The 14,875-nt window shown below is 46.1% G+C and overlaps 1 protein-coding gene across 3 annotated transcripts in view; it reads right to left on the bottom strand.

Annotated features, from left to right (window-relative positions):
- The window catches only part of MED12L (mediator complex subunit 12L), an 837,051-nt gene that overhangs the window by 66,027 nt on the left and 756,149 nt on the right, over positions 1 to 14,875 (bottom strand). For all 3 annotated transcript variants that reach the window (XM_082251515.1, XM_082251517.1, XM_082251516.1), the window contains exon 38: positions 1 to 53. This exon is cut by the window's left edge and continues 101 nt beyond it. In XM_082251515.1, coding sequence (XP_082107641.1) covers positions 1 to 53 — 53 coding nt within the window. The remainder of the gene's footprint in view (positions 54 to 14,875) is intronic.

Here is a 14,875-nt window from a genome sequence, read left to right as displayed (position 1 = left end):
GATAAAGGTGAATAATTAGGTGGCACTCGATATACAGTATTCTGAGGATATTCCTAAAAAAGAATAATTCTAATTATATATTTAAGAGACTCTTACATCAACATGCCTAGAATGCAGGTAAAGGTACAGAAAAACCAAGTATTTTAAATGCTTAATTAATTTTTTTTTCTTTTCTAAAACTGTCTTTTAATTTACATGCATTGTGCCTTTCAATTTGCTCTCCGCTTCTGGGAATGTCTAATTAGTGTCTGTGCTGGCCAAGCTCCTTTAACCCTCCCTTCACCCCCCTGCATCTTTTATGTAGCAGCCAAGGTAGAAATGTAGAGGAATACTATTAAGTGTTACTTGAATGACAGCTCTAAATCTGCTGTGGCTGCTGACATTGCAAGATGGCAGCTCCCAGGAGTAGTCTCAGGCCTGAAAAACAAGAGAAGGGCACACCAATCTCATGTATTACCACTAAAAGAGTTTATTAAAATCCTAAAAGGTAGCACACATTGTACTCACAAACATAAGATCTATACATGCGGCACAGTGGTGTAGTGGTTCTCACTTTCACCTAGCAGCAAGAGGGTCGCTGGTTCAAATCCCAACCACGACACTACCTGCCTGGAGTTTGCATGTTCTCCCTGTGCGGGTTTCCTCCGGGTACTCTGCTTTCCTCCCACACTCCAAAGACATGCTGGTAGATTAATTGGATCCTGTATAAAAAAAAAAAAAAAAAAAAAATTGGCCCTACTATGTATGTATGAATGTGAGTTAGGGACCTTAGATTGTAAGCTCCTTGAGGGCAGGGACTGATGTTAATGTGCAATGTATATGTAAAGCACTGCATAAATTGACAGCGCTATATAAGAACCTGAAATAAATAAAAAATAAAATAAATTAGAGACAAATCGCCTCCAGGATACTCCTTAACTGCTGGATAATGTGATTATATCCAAAATGGTCTGGTTGACGTGTTTCGAGGGAGGACCCTCTTCCTCAGAGCCAAAAGTAGCACTTGTGTGCTACCATTTTGGATTTTAATAAACTCTTTTAGTGGTAATGCACGAGGTTAGTGTGCCCTTCTCTTGCTGTTGTTTTTTCCAGTATATTTGGATATCCTTGGTGCTGAGAGGGCAGCAAGACCACAAGTTTGTGTGCAAAAGGCCATTCAGATTACTGTATTCACCTTCCTGCACATCACTTGAGCACAGGAGAGACACTGTTTTGGTAGTCTCAGGGCTTTTGGATGTCTACACAAGGGAGGCGTTTAAAGGTATATAACATACATAAAGTATATTAAATGCACATATATTTTTATGAGAATAGGTTTGTTTAAATAAATAGTCTGCCTCTTCGTGCCGTTCGTGTAACACAGATGTGCAGTGTTAAAAGGGCTTTAACATTCATGCACTGCGCATATGTGGGAAGCTGTTGATTCTGTGCCTGAGAGCACACTCACTGCATGCTCCCAGCACAGAGACTGATCTGTAAAAGATAGCTCTTGGTCCCTATTAATGATTGGTAGGCATGGGGACAAGCTCCTGCTAGGTTAAATTCACACTGGCGTTAAAAACGTCCCTCAAGAACCTATGCAAATTATTCAATGGACAGCACATTGTGCTGTTCAAGTTATCAATACACGAAGCATTAGCGTTGCTTTTTTTTCAAAACTAAAACATCATGTCGAGTCAAGAGGCGTTTGAAGCCTTTCAACACCTCCCATGCAAGTCCATGGCAATGTTCGTAGGCGCTCTGGAAGGCGTTTGTGGCACTGTTGCTATACAATTGCGGGGCATTAAATTAGTTTATTTTCTGTACGGTCACTTCCCATTTAAAACATCTGTTGAGTGGTTTTACTGCACCTTAATGCTCATCAAACCCTTCAAAACTGCGCATAGGGCCTTTAGGGAGTGTTTTTAACTTGTCATTACCACTTGTAGGCCCATACCAAAGCTCATTGACGCCAATCTAACACCGATACTAACGCTATACATTATGTAGCACAATTCCCAGCCGTTTTGCTGGATATGGGTCCCCCTGGGTTACCGCTAACAACAGCACATTTAAGCATGTTTCTCAAAGTGTGAGCACTGAGACAATGACCAGTTCAGTATCTTTGGGTTTTTTATTTATTTAGGAACTTGGATGGGAGAAGGGATGAGTAGGATACTCCTTCAACTCAACTATGCACAATTTGGCGTAGACTCTTAAGAAGTACTGTTTGACGCTGGTTTGATGCTGGCTGAATGCCCGCCAACGCTGACTTGATGCTGGTTAACGCTGGCCGGATGCCGGTTAACACTGAACTATTCTTGTGGCTGAGCTTCAACTAAAGAAATCCTCTCTTAGCTGCCTTAGGTACTCCTTCCTGAAGTAGCTACTTATACACTTTTGCTTCACTGCTGGACGCTTCAGGGCCCACACTGGCGCCCCCTTTCACTCCCTTATCTTCAGGGCTTAACACTTGGCATCCCCTTTGTTTGCCACAACTACTGGTTAGCTGGCTCCTGGATCCCCTTGACCTTCTGGAGTGGCCCCCTCTCTTAGGCAGACCCCTGGGAAGATTTCGAGTACTCACAACACTGTTTTTCCTGGAAACTTCTGCCCAGCAGCTCCACTCGGTCAGCAACACTCTGGATCCATTTCTGCAGCCCAGCTCAACCTCCGGTCCCTCAGGCCGACCACCCAGGACACCTTCACTGCTCTGACAGGAGGAGAGACAGCCGTCAAACTCCTCCTGGGACTCTGCTCCCCGCCAAAGACACCCTGTCACGTGCTCCCACCAGGTTTATAGCCAATCCCAGGGTGCATTGCGGTGAACTCCGCCCACTGGGATAGCCATAAATCCTGGTGCGCTATTGGCCAGGATTCCTCCATTGTCCAACAAGAGCCCTCATGGATGCAGTGGGGAGACTCCCCAGACTCAACAGACTACACCTGGAAACACATGACAGCCTCACTAACTGATCAGGCCCCCCTGATAAGCAGACAGGGCTACACATATACTTTTCCTAGCACCTACCTAGAAGGGTGCTACAATTACGCTAACTTTTTTTAAGCAATAGAATTGTAGTCAAGTGTGAGCAAGCCCTAAATAGGAGGGTATAGTGGTTAGCACTTTTCTCCTAGCAGTAAAAAGGGTCACTGGTTCAAATCTCAACTACAACACTACCTGCCTAGAGTTTACATGTTCTCCCTGTGCCTGCATGGGTTTCCTACGGGTACTCCAGTTTCCTCCCACATTCCAAAAACATGCTGGCTGGTTAATTGCATCCTGTATAAATTGGCCCTACACTACTATGTGTATGTATGAATGTGAGTTACGGACCTTAGATTGTAAGCTCCTTGAGGGTAGGGACTGATGTGAATGTACAATGTATCTGTAAAGTACTGCGTAAATTGACAGAGCTATATAAGTACCTGTAAAAAAATAAAAAATAAATGTGACCACTATGAAAACATGATTCCCTAAACCTTCTGTAGTTGCAGAGTAGGGATGATCGAAAGGTTCGGGTCGACCATCGGTTCGACCCGAACATTGGCTGTTCGAAATTCGGCCGAATTACGAACTTTTTGCTGAAAAAGTTGGTAATTCGGCAACCAGAACCCACCAAAATGCAATGGGACAGGAAATGGGCTTTAAAAGCCAGTGATTGTACCAGAACCATCAGTAAAAGCCAATTGAGGGGGCAGGAGAATGCTAGGAATGTGATTGGAGTGACTAGGGGGTCCAGAGGCCAATCATTAGTGAATACGCCCCCCAGTATATAAGATAGCCCTGCCAAATTCCTAGCATTGTAATACAGGGACATGGAAGAGAGTGGAAGCAGTTCTGTTACTTCTGCTTCAAAGTGTCATTTAGCAATTTTTAGTGTGAGGAAAGGGATATCTAGTGTAGTTAGGGCGCTATTTTCCACTTTAGTTAGCTTTAATAATCTAGTTTCTGTAGGGAAAGTGTTAAGTGCCAGGGTGACCGTAGTGTAGTGTAGGGTTAACTGACTCTGACTGCTATGGCAGGGTCACAAAACCCTTCCATGTCATTGTGACCGCTATAGAGAAAAGATCATTTCTCTTAGGTCACTTACAGAAGAGCGATATGGCTTCTCACCGGTCAGCCTGCTTTTTGCTGCAGGCGTTTATAGGGCTTTTTTGAGGACATGTTTGGAGTCAGGCATGACATCTGAACTTCTGTATAGGGGTATATATACACACACATGTATGTATATATACACCTACACATACATAGGTGTGAAAGTAGCAGAACACTATGCTTGCGCTAATGAAATAATTAACAGGCATATGTCTCCGCTCCTATCACACCTATATATACATATGAGTGTGTGTGTATATATACCCCTATACAGAAGTTCAGATGTTTTGCCTGCCTCCAAAGACCCACAAAAAATGCCCAAAAAAACGCTTGCTACAAAACCAGCAAGGTGTGAAAATAGCGGAGCCATATCCCTGTTCTATATTAATTCTAATACAAACAACCTTTTTTTTTCTGGTTCTGGACATGCTACAGAGCTGAAACTTCACAGGTACACTGTTTAGACCCCCCCAGACACTAAATCCAAAGAAATCTCTTTTTTTTTTTCAATAATTTTTTCAATAATTGTCTCTCTATCAAAAATTAAAATGTTAAAGAACTTTTTTTTTTGTGTGATTAACCACTTGCCCACCGCGCACATTGAGCGTACTGCGGCAAAGTGGCACGATCCCGTCCAGCGACATAGACCTACGCCGCTGCTCTGCCCCGATCGTCGGGGAATCGAGTGAGGAGATCCGCCCGCCTGTGTAAACAGAGCGGGCGGATCTCCATAGTGACAGGAAGTGACAGATCGGAGTGTTCAGCATAGCTGGACATCCGATCTGTCCCTGTCTCACAAAGTCACCCCCCCCCCACACGTCAGTAAGCACCAGGCATACATTAACCCCTCCCTCTCCAATAAAATTAACCCCTTCACTGCCAGTGTCATTTTTACAGTAACAGTGCATATATATAGCACTGATTACTGCAGTAATGTCACTGGTACCCCCAAAAGTGTCAAAAATGTCAGTCAAGGGTCCGATCTGTCCGCCGTAATGTCGCAGTCCCGCAAAAAAAATCGCAGATCACCGCCATTACGCGTTAAAAAAAAAACACCAAAAATTACAGAAATCTTTCTCTTAGTTAGTAAACGCAATAACTTTTGCGCAAACCAATCAAAATACACTTATTGCGATTTTTTTTACCAAACATAGGTAGCAGAAAACAAATTGGCCAAAAATTTTTAAAAAATTTGATTTTTACATTTTTTTGGGGGGGAATTTCATATAAAAAAAAATGTTAAAAATATTGTTATTTTTTCAAAATAAATGCTCTTTTTTTGTTTATAGCGCAAAAAGTAAAAATCGCACAGGTGATCAAATACCACCAAAAGAAAGCTCTGTTTGTGGGTAAAAAAGGACGCAAATTTCGTTTGGGTACGGCGTCGCACGATCGCGCAATTGTCAGTTAAATTCGCACAGCGCCGAATCGCAAAAAGTGGCCTGGACGGAAGACAGCAAAATCCTCCAGTGGTAAAGTGGTTAATAGTCCCTGGGGCATGACCCAGAACCCTAGGTACTTTTTAGGGGAATTTATTGGGTTTTAGGGCTTCAAAATGGTGTTTTTTGATTACCGAAGTTCGGGTCCCATTGATTTCAATGGGGTTCTGAAATCCGGGCCGAACTTTTGGGAAGTTCAGGTGTTCTGGTCGAAACGAACTTTTCAAAAGTTTGATCATCCCTATTGCAGAGAACCTACATGATAGATTGAGTTAGTCAATAGTCATCAATGTAGGTATGGTGAGAGGCTTTTAGGCTTAGTGAGCAAACCCAGGCTATGGCTCTGTGCAAGGTACTATGAAGAAGGGGGAAGGAAGTCATCAGTAATAGCACGAAGAGACTGCAGCCTTGCACATTTTGTGCTCCATGGCTAATACCTGCATGCTACTATCTGCCTCTATTCTCTGTTGCAGAAATAAAACTTTGCTTCTATCCCCCTGAATTCCATTGTAGAAATAGAACTAGTAAAAACACTGTGGTGTAATCCAGTGACTAACTACTTTTTAATGCATGTTATCCCTTACGTTACCTGTAGTTTAGGATGTCTGGAGAGAAACCTCTATATGTTTCCTATTTAAACTGCTTGATTTAATTATTAGTCAAGGGAAAACATTTGTGGGCTTTTTCATTCCTTTCTGATCTCCACTTTCACCTCTAGCCTGAGGAATAAGAGAAGTCTGTGTGGTTATATAACGGGGAGAGACAGTGGAAGGGAATGTAATTTAATACATGTGTCAGTTTTAGATCTTACAGTATATTTGGCATCTAACTGATTCTCACCAAATGCACATGTATGAACATTACAAAAAATGTACTCAGCTATTTCACAACTGTTTTTCATTTTAATGTTCTGCAACTTCAGCAGTGTCAGCATGAAGCATAAATGAACACACCATTTATGTGTAGCTAAAATAACATTAACTATTATATACTCAACCACACCGAACGAGCAAAATATAAGTTATTGTAGATTAAGATTTCACTGTTCATAGAGCATCCATCTACACAACAGTGTCTAAAAGAGACGGTTCTCATTTACTTATTACTGGCCTTATTCAAGAAACAGTACAATGAGCAAAGTGCTACATTTTTTATTACTGCAGTAACAACCAGTGGGACTACAGCTTGTACTGGTCTAAACTATTTAAAAAGTCAGTCCTCCTAATGTCAAGGGTCAGTTCTGCAAATTATAATATATTTTATGGGTAGATGCTAATTGAACCACCTACAGCAGAGGTCTTCGAACTATGGCCCTCCAGTTGTTCAGGGACTACAATTCCCATCATGCCTAGACATGTCTGTGATTGTCAGAGTTTTACACTGCCTCATGGGATGTGTAGTTCCGCAACAGCTGGAGGGCCCTACAGACTCCTCATGATGACATATTTAGGGTTGAGCGGACACCTAGATGTCCGTGTTCGACGGGTTCGGCCGAACTTTAAAAAAAAGTCCGGGTCCGTGTCCCGGACTTTTACCGAACTTTTCCCGGACACCGAACCCCATTGAAGTCAATGGGGACCCGAACTTTAAGGCACTAAAATGGCTCTAAAACACCAAAGGAAAGGGCTAGAGTGCTGCAAATGGCAGCAAAACGTAATTAAGAGCATGGCAAGTGCTCTGCAAACAAATGTGGATAGGGAAATAACTTAAAACAACAAAAAAAAACAGAAAAATAAAACAATGTTCTTCTTCATCTCTGAAGGACGAGGCCCATATGGAGTAGGAGGGAGGTTGAGGTGGTGGTGGATGTGGCGGTGACATAGGCGTGCGCACAGGGTGTGCTGGGTGTGCCTGGGCACACCCTAATCACCTAGGGCACATAGCATTGCCAGTGAGGAGATGGGAAAGATCTCCCTGGGACCTGCTCTGCTCTATTTCTCCTTGCCTACAGGTACATGGCCCCGATACATTACTCTCCCTGCTGGCAAACACATGCATGTGTATTTCAACTTTGGGGTGCACACCTTAATGCAATAGGCTGCGCACACCTATGGGCGGTGTAGGTGGAAGCGGCGGTGGAGGAGGACCAGGGCCGGATTAACAGCATCATGGGCTTGGTGCTGAGGATTTTGAAGGGCCTTAGGGCCGTGCCTTGCCATGCACCCAGAGGAGGAAGGGTGCAGCCATGCATGCCTAATTCAACATGGGATGCTGTCTCTGAAGCCCATAAACACATCCATGCATCGCCAACTGTCCCTCCTTGTCCGGCCTTCACGCTGTGTGGGGAGGTTCTGAGGGTGCTGCCTGGGGAAGCGAGCATAGAAGCCAGACTTCTGTGTTTACAAGTGACAGAAGAGCGGTAACAGTGAATATGGCCAACCCGGGGCCTATATAAAAGGTAGGGGCCTGGAGCTGCAGCTCCAATAGCCCCTACATTAATCTGGCCCTGAGGAGGAGGACGAGGTAGCCAACACTGCTTCTTTTCACAAATTTTAAATGAGGGTACACCCCAAAAGAGTGAGAAAGAGCAAAAATGGAACAATGGGTGGGTAAGGTCGGTATCCATTGCTATTCTGCATAAGGTACGGAAAAGTCCCGTGGGATCCATGCCTGGTTCATTTTAATGAACGTGAGCTTGTCCACATTGTCTCTGGACAGGCGGCTGCGCTTGTCTGTTATAACGCCCCCAGCCGTGCTAAATACCCGTTCAGATAATACACTGGCTGCAGGGCACGCCAGCACCTCCAAGGCGTAAAGGGCAAGCTCAGGCCATGTGCCCAATTTGGAGACCCAGAAGTTGAAGGGGGCAGACCCGTCATTCACTACATGTAGGCGTGTGCACACATACTGCTCCACCATGTTGGTAAAATGCTGCCTCCTGCTAAGACGTTCCATCTGAGCTGCTGGTGCTGCTGTTTGTTGTGGCGTGCTGACAAAGCTTTTCCACATTTCGGCCATGCTAACCCTGCCTTCTGAGGTGCTGGCGGTGCCCTGGTTGCGTTGGCGACCTCCTCCTCCTCCTCCTCTGCCTTGTGCTTCCACTGTGGCCCCGCTGTCAGATGGGAATGCCAGCAGCATGGCGTCTACCAGCGTGCGCTTGTACTCGCGCATCTTGCGATCGCGCTCCAGTGAGTGAATTAAGGACGGTACGTTGTCCTTGTAACGGGGATCCAGCAGCGTGGCCACCCAGTAATCAGCACAAGTTAGAATGTGGGCAACTCGGCGGTCGTTGTGGAGACACTGCAGCATGTAATCGCTCATGTGTGCCAGGCTGCCCAGAGGCAACGAAAGGCTGTCCTCTGTGGGAGGTGTATGGTCCGTGTCCTCTGTATCCCCCCAGCCACGCACCAGTGATGGCCATGAGCTGGCCTGGGTGCCACCCTGCTGTGAACATGGTTCCATCTCCTCCTCCAGCTCCTCCTCCTCCTCATCCTCCTCATCCTCCAGAACTGTGCCCCTGCTGGACAATTGCGTCCCTGGCGTTTGCGTGTGCAGGAACCCACCCTCGGAGCCCCTTGCGAATGACTGCCCTGAAAGCCTTGGAAATGTTACCTCTTCATCCTCCTCCTCCTCCTCATCCTGTGCCACATCCTCTTCCATCATCGCCCGAATTGTTTTTTCAAGGAGGCATAGAAGTGGGATAGTTAAGCTGAGAACGGCGTCATTGCCACTGGCCATGTTGGTGGAGTACTCAAAACAGCGCAACAAGGCACACAGGTCTCGCATGGAGGCCCAGTTATTGGTGGTGAAGTGGTGCTGTTCCGCAGAGCGACTCACGCGTGCGTGCTGCAGCTGAAACTCCACTATGGCCTGCTGCTGCTCGCACAGTCTTTCCAGCATGTGCAAGGTGGAGTTCCACCTTGTGGGCACGTCACATATGAGGCGGTGAGCGGGAAGGCCGAAGTTACGCTGCAGCGCTGCCAGGCGAGCAGCAGCAGGGTGAGAACGCCGAAAGTGCGCACAAACGGCCCGCACTTTCTGCAGCAGCTCTGACATATCGGGGTAGTTTTTAAGGAACCTCTGCACCACCAAATTCAGCACATGCGCCAGGCAAGGGATGTGCGTCAAACCGGCTAGGCCCAGAGCTGCTATGAGATTTCGCCCGTTATCGCACACCACCAGGCCGGGCTTGAGGCTCGCTGGCAGCAACCACTCATTTGTCTGCTGTTCCATGCTCCTCCACAACTCCTGCGCGGTGTGTGGTTTGTCCCCCAAACAGGCAAGTTGTAAAACTGCCTGCTGTCGTTTACCCCTGGCCGTGCTGAAGTTGGTGGTGAAGGTGTTACGCTGTCCGGATGAGGAGGCGGTAGAGGATGAGGAAGCGGAGTAGGAGGAGTTAGGAACAGGAGGCAAACTGAAGCGCCCTGCAATCCTCGGTGGTGGAAGGACATGCGCCAAATTGCTATCCGCCTCAGGCCCATCCGCCACTGCATTTACCCAGTGTGCCGTTAGGGAGATATAACGCCCCTGACCGTGCTTACTGGTCCACGTATCCGTAGTTAGGTGGACCTTGGCACAGATGGCGTTGCGCAGTGCACACCTGATTTTTTCCCCCACTTGGTTGTGCAGGGAAGGGATGGCTTGCCTGGAAAAGTAGTGGCGGCTGGGCACGACGTACTGTGGGACAGCCACCGACATAAGGTTTTTAAAACTGTGCGTCTCCACCAGACGGAATGACAGCATTTCAAAGGCCAATAATTTTGAAATGCTGGCATTCAGGGCCAGGGATCGCGGGTGGGTAGGGGGGTACTTCCTCTTCCTCTCAAGTGTTTGGGAGATGGAAAGCTGAACGCTTCCACGGGACATTGTGGAGATGGTTGTTGGTGACCCAGGTGGTGGTGTTGCTGACAGATCGTCTGTTTGCGGGGTGGCAGGTGCCGGTATCACTACAGATGTGGCTGGAGCGGCCGAGACTGCAGCAGAAGAGGAAGCAGGATGAGCCAGAGACGTTTCTTGGTTTTGAAGGTGTGTACTCCACTGCAGCTCGTGCTTTGCACTTAGATGCCTGATCATGCAGGTTGTGCTCAGGTTGAGAAGGTTCATGCCTCGCTTCAAGCTCTGATTGCACAGGGTGCAAACCACTCGTGTCCTGTCATCAGCACATTTTCTAAAGAACTTCCACGCTAGAGAACTCCTTTGAGCTGACTTTGGTGCGCTCGTTCCCTTGCTGCGTTGGGCAGTAGCGGGCGTAGTGTCTAGGGCACGGCCGCTCCGCTTCTGCACCCTGCTCCCTCTTCTGCTGTGCTGGTGGCTCTGTGCGACCACCGCCTCTTCCTCCAAACTACTCAGTTCACCTGCATGACGTTCATTCCATGTGGGGTCGAGGACCTCATCGTCCTCCACATCATCTTCCACCCAGTCTTCACCCCTGCCCTCCTTGTCGGTCTCCACAATGCTGAACGCCGCAGCAGTTGGCACCTGCGTTTCGTCATCATCGGAGACGTGCTGCGATGATCCTTGCATGTACTCATCTTGAGAAATAAGTGGTTGGGCATCGCTGCACTCAATCTCTTCCACTTCTGGGGCAGGGCTAGGTGGATGGCCCTGGGAAACCCTGCTGACAGAGTCCTCAAAAAGAATAAGAGACTGCTGTATGGCTTGGGGCTCAGACTGCTGGCCTGATTTGCAAGGGGGTGAGGTGAAAGACGGTTGGACATTGGCTGCAGGTGCCAACTCTGACCTTTCTGCAGTAGACTGGGTGGGAGACAATGTGAAGGAACTGGAGGCACTGTCAGCAGCAAACCAATCTACTATCGCCTCAACTTGTTCTGGCCTCATCACTTCTAGGGGCGTTTGATGCCCTACCAAATACTGATGCAGGTTCTGTCGCCTACTCACACTTGAGGAAGGTGTTTCACTTGTGCGTGTAGCTGGCACAGATCGACCATGTCCTCTCCTTGCAACAGGAGCTCTACCAGCAGCACCACGACCCAGGCCACGGCCCTTATTTGACGGTCTCCTCATATTTCTGTAATTTAAGATCTTGCCCTAGAAAGGTTTTTATTGAATAGCGGAATAGAAAATATGATCCAAAAAAAGTGTATGTATATCACACGTACACAACCACACTAGGCCCCAATTACTATTGTTTGTACCCCTAAAAGGCTAGATGAGGAGTAGGGGGAGTATGGAACAGGCAGCACCCTCAAACCTTCAGAAGTATGAGATGAACCCCAACAACTTGGAAAGGTGGATCTCTCTCACACGTACCGACACAGACTATCCCGCAATTCAATTGATCCTCAAAGGTTTTTATTGAATAGCGGAATAGGAAATATGATCAAAAAAAGTGTATGTATCTCGCACGTACACAACCACACTAGGCCCCAATTACTATTGTTTGTACCCCTAAAAGGCTAGATGAGGAGTAGGGGGGGTATGGAACAGGCAGCACCCTCAAACCTTCAGAAGTATGAGATGAACCCCAACAACTTGGAAAGGTGGATCTCTCTCACACGTACCGACACAGACTATCCCGCAATTCAATTGATCCTCAAAGGTTTTTATTGAATAGCGGAATAGGAAATATGATCAAAAAAAGTGTATGTATCTCGCACGTACACAACCACACTAGGCCCCAATTACTATTGTTTGTACCCCTAAAAGGCTAGATGAGGAGTAGGGGGGGTATGGAACAGGCAGCACCCTCAAACCTTCAGAAGTATGAGATGAACCCCAACAACTTGGAAAGGTGGATCTCTCTCACACGTACCGACACAGACTATCCCGCAATTCAATTGATCCTCAAAGGTTTTTATTGAATAGCGGAATAGGAAATATGATCAAAAAAAGTGTATGTATCTCGCACGTACACAACCACACTAGGCCCCAATTACTATTGTTTGTACCCCTAAAAGGCTAGATGAGGAGTAGGGGGGGTATGGAACAGGCAGCACCCTCAAACCTTCAGAAGTATGAGATGAACCCCAACAACTTGGAAAGGTGGATCTCTCTCACACGTACCGACACAGACTATCCCGCAATTCAATTGATCCTCAAAGGTTTTTATTGAATAGCGGAATAGGAAATATGATCAAAAAAAGTGTATGTATCTCGCACGTACACAACCACACTAGGCCCCAATTACTATTGTTTGTACCCCTAAAAGGCTAGATGAGGAGTAGGGGGGGTATGGAACAGGCAGCACCCTCAAACCTTCAGAAGTATGAGATGAACCCCAACAACTTGGAAAGGTGGATCTCTCTCACACGTACCGACACAGACTATCCCGCAATTCAATTGATCCTCAAAGGTTTTTATTGAATAGCGGAATAGGAAATATGATCAAAAAAAGTGTATGTATCTCGCACGTACACAACCACACTAGGCCCCAATTACTATTGTTTGTACCCCTAAAAGGCTAGATGAGGAGTAGGGGGGGTATGGAACAGGCAGCACCCTCAAACCTTCAGAAGTATGAGATGAACCCCAACAACTTGGAAAGGTGGATCTCTCTCACACGTACCAACACAGACTATCCCCCAATTTAACTGATCCCCAAAGGTTTTTGATTAAATAGCGGAATAGAAAATATGATCCCAAAAAAGTGTATGTATATCACACGTACACAACCACACTAGGCCCCAATTACTATTGTTTGTACCCCTAAAAGGCTAGGAGTAGGGGGAGTATGGAACAGGCAGCACCCTCAAACCTTCAGAAGTATGAGATGAACCCCAACAACTTGGAAAGGTGGATCTCTCTCACACGTACCAACACAGACTATCCCCCAATTTAACTGATCCCCAAAGGTTTTTGATTAAATAGCGGAATAGAAAATATGATCCCAAAAAAGTGTATGTATATCACACGTACACAACCACACTAGGCCCCAATTACTATTGTTTGTACCCCTAAAAGGCTAGGAGTAGGGGGAGTATGGAACAGGCAGCACCCTCAAACCTTCAGAAGTATGAGATGAACCCCAACAACTTGGAAAGGTGGATCTCTCTCACACGTACCAACACAGACTATCCCCCAATTTAACTGATCCCCAAAGGTTTTTGATTAAATAGCGGAATAGAAAATATGATCCCAAAAAAGTGTATGTATATCACACGTACACAACCACACTAGGCCCCAATTACTATTGTTTGTACCCCTAAAAGGCTAGGAGTAGGGGGAGTATGGAACAGGCAGCACCCTCAAACCTTCAGAAGTATGAGATGAACCTCAACAACTTGGAAAGGTGGATCTCTCTCACACGTACCAACACAGACTATCCCCCAATTTAACTGATCCCCAAAGGTTTTTGATTAAATAGCGGAATAGAAAATATGATCCCAAAAAAGTGTATGTATATCACACGTACACAACCACACTAGGCCCCAATTACTATTGTTTGTACCCCTAAAAGGCTAGGAGTAGGGGGAGTATGGAACAGGCAGCACCCTCAAACCTTCAGAAGTATGAGATGAACCCCAACAACTTGGAAAGGTGGATCTCTCTCACACGTACCAACACAGACTATCCCCCAATTTAACTGATCCCCAAAGGTTTTTGATTAAATAGCGGAATAGAAAATATGATCCCAAAAAAGTGTATGTATATCACACGTACACAACCACACTAGGCCCCAATTACTATTGTTTGTACCCCTAAAAGGCTAGGAGTAGGGGGAGTATGGAACAGGCAGCACCCTCAAACCTTCAGAAGTATGAGATGAACCCCAACAACTTGGAAAGGTGGATCTCTCTCACACGTACCAACACAGACTATCCCCCAATTTAACTGATCCCCAAAGGTTTTTGATTAAATAGCGGAATAGAAAATATGATCCCAAAAAAGTGTATGTATATCACACGTACACAACCACACTAGGCCCCAATTACTATTGTTTGTACCCCTAAAAGGCTAGGAGTAGGGGGAGTATGGAACAGGCAGCACCCTCAAACCTTCAGAAGTATGAGATGAACCCCAACAACTTGGAAAGGTGGATCTCTCTCACACGTACCAACACAGACTATCCCCCAATTTAACTGATCCCCAAAGGTTTTTGATTAAATAGCGGAATAGAAAATATGATCCCAAAAAAGTGTATGTATATCACACGTACACAACCACACTAGGCCCCAATTACTATTGTTTGTACCCCTAAAAGGCTAGGAGTAGGGGGAGTATGGAACAGGCAGCACCCTCAAACCTTCAGAAGTATGAGATGAACCCCAACAACTTGGAAAGGTGGATCTCTCTCACACGTACCAACACAGACTATCCCCCAATTTAACTGATCCCCAAAGGTTTTTGATTAAATAGCGGAATAGAAAATATGATCCCAAAAAAGTGTATGTATATCACACGTACACAACCACACTAGGCCCCAATTACTATTGTTTGTACCCCTAAAAGGCTAGGAGTA

This window comes from Pelophylax lessonae (genome assembly GCF_965119305.1).
Source record: "Pelophylax lessonae genome assembly, chromosome: 3".
In the NCBI taxonomy this organism is placed as follows: Eukaryota; Metazoa; Chordata; class Amphibia; order Anura; family Ranidae; genus Pelophylax; species Pelophylax lessonae.
This window is presented reverse-complemented; position numbering and strand designations above follow the sequence as displayed.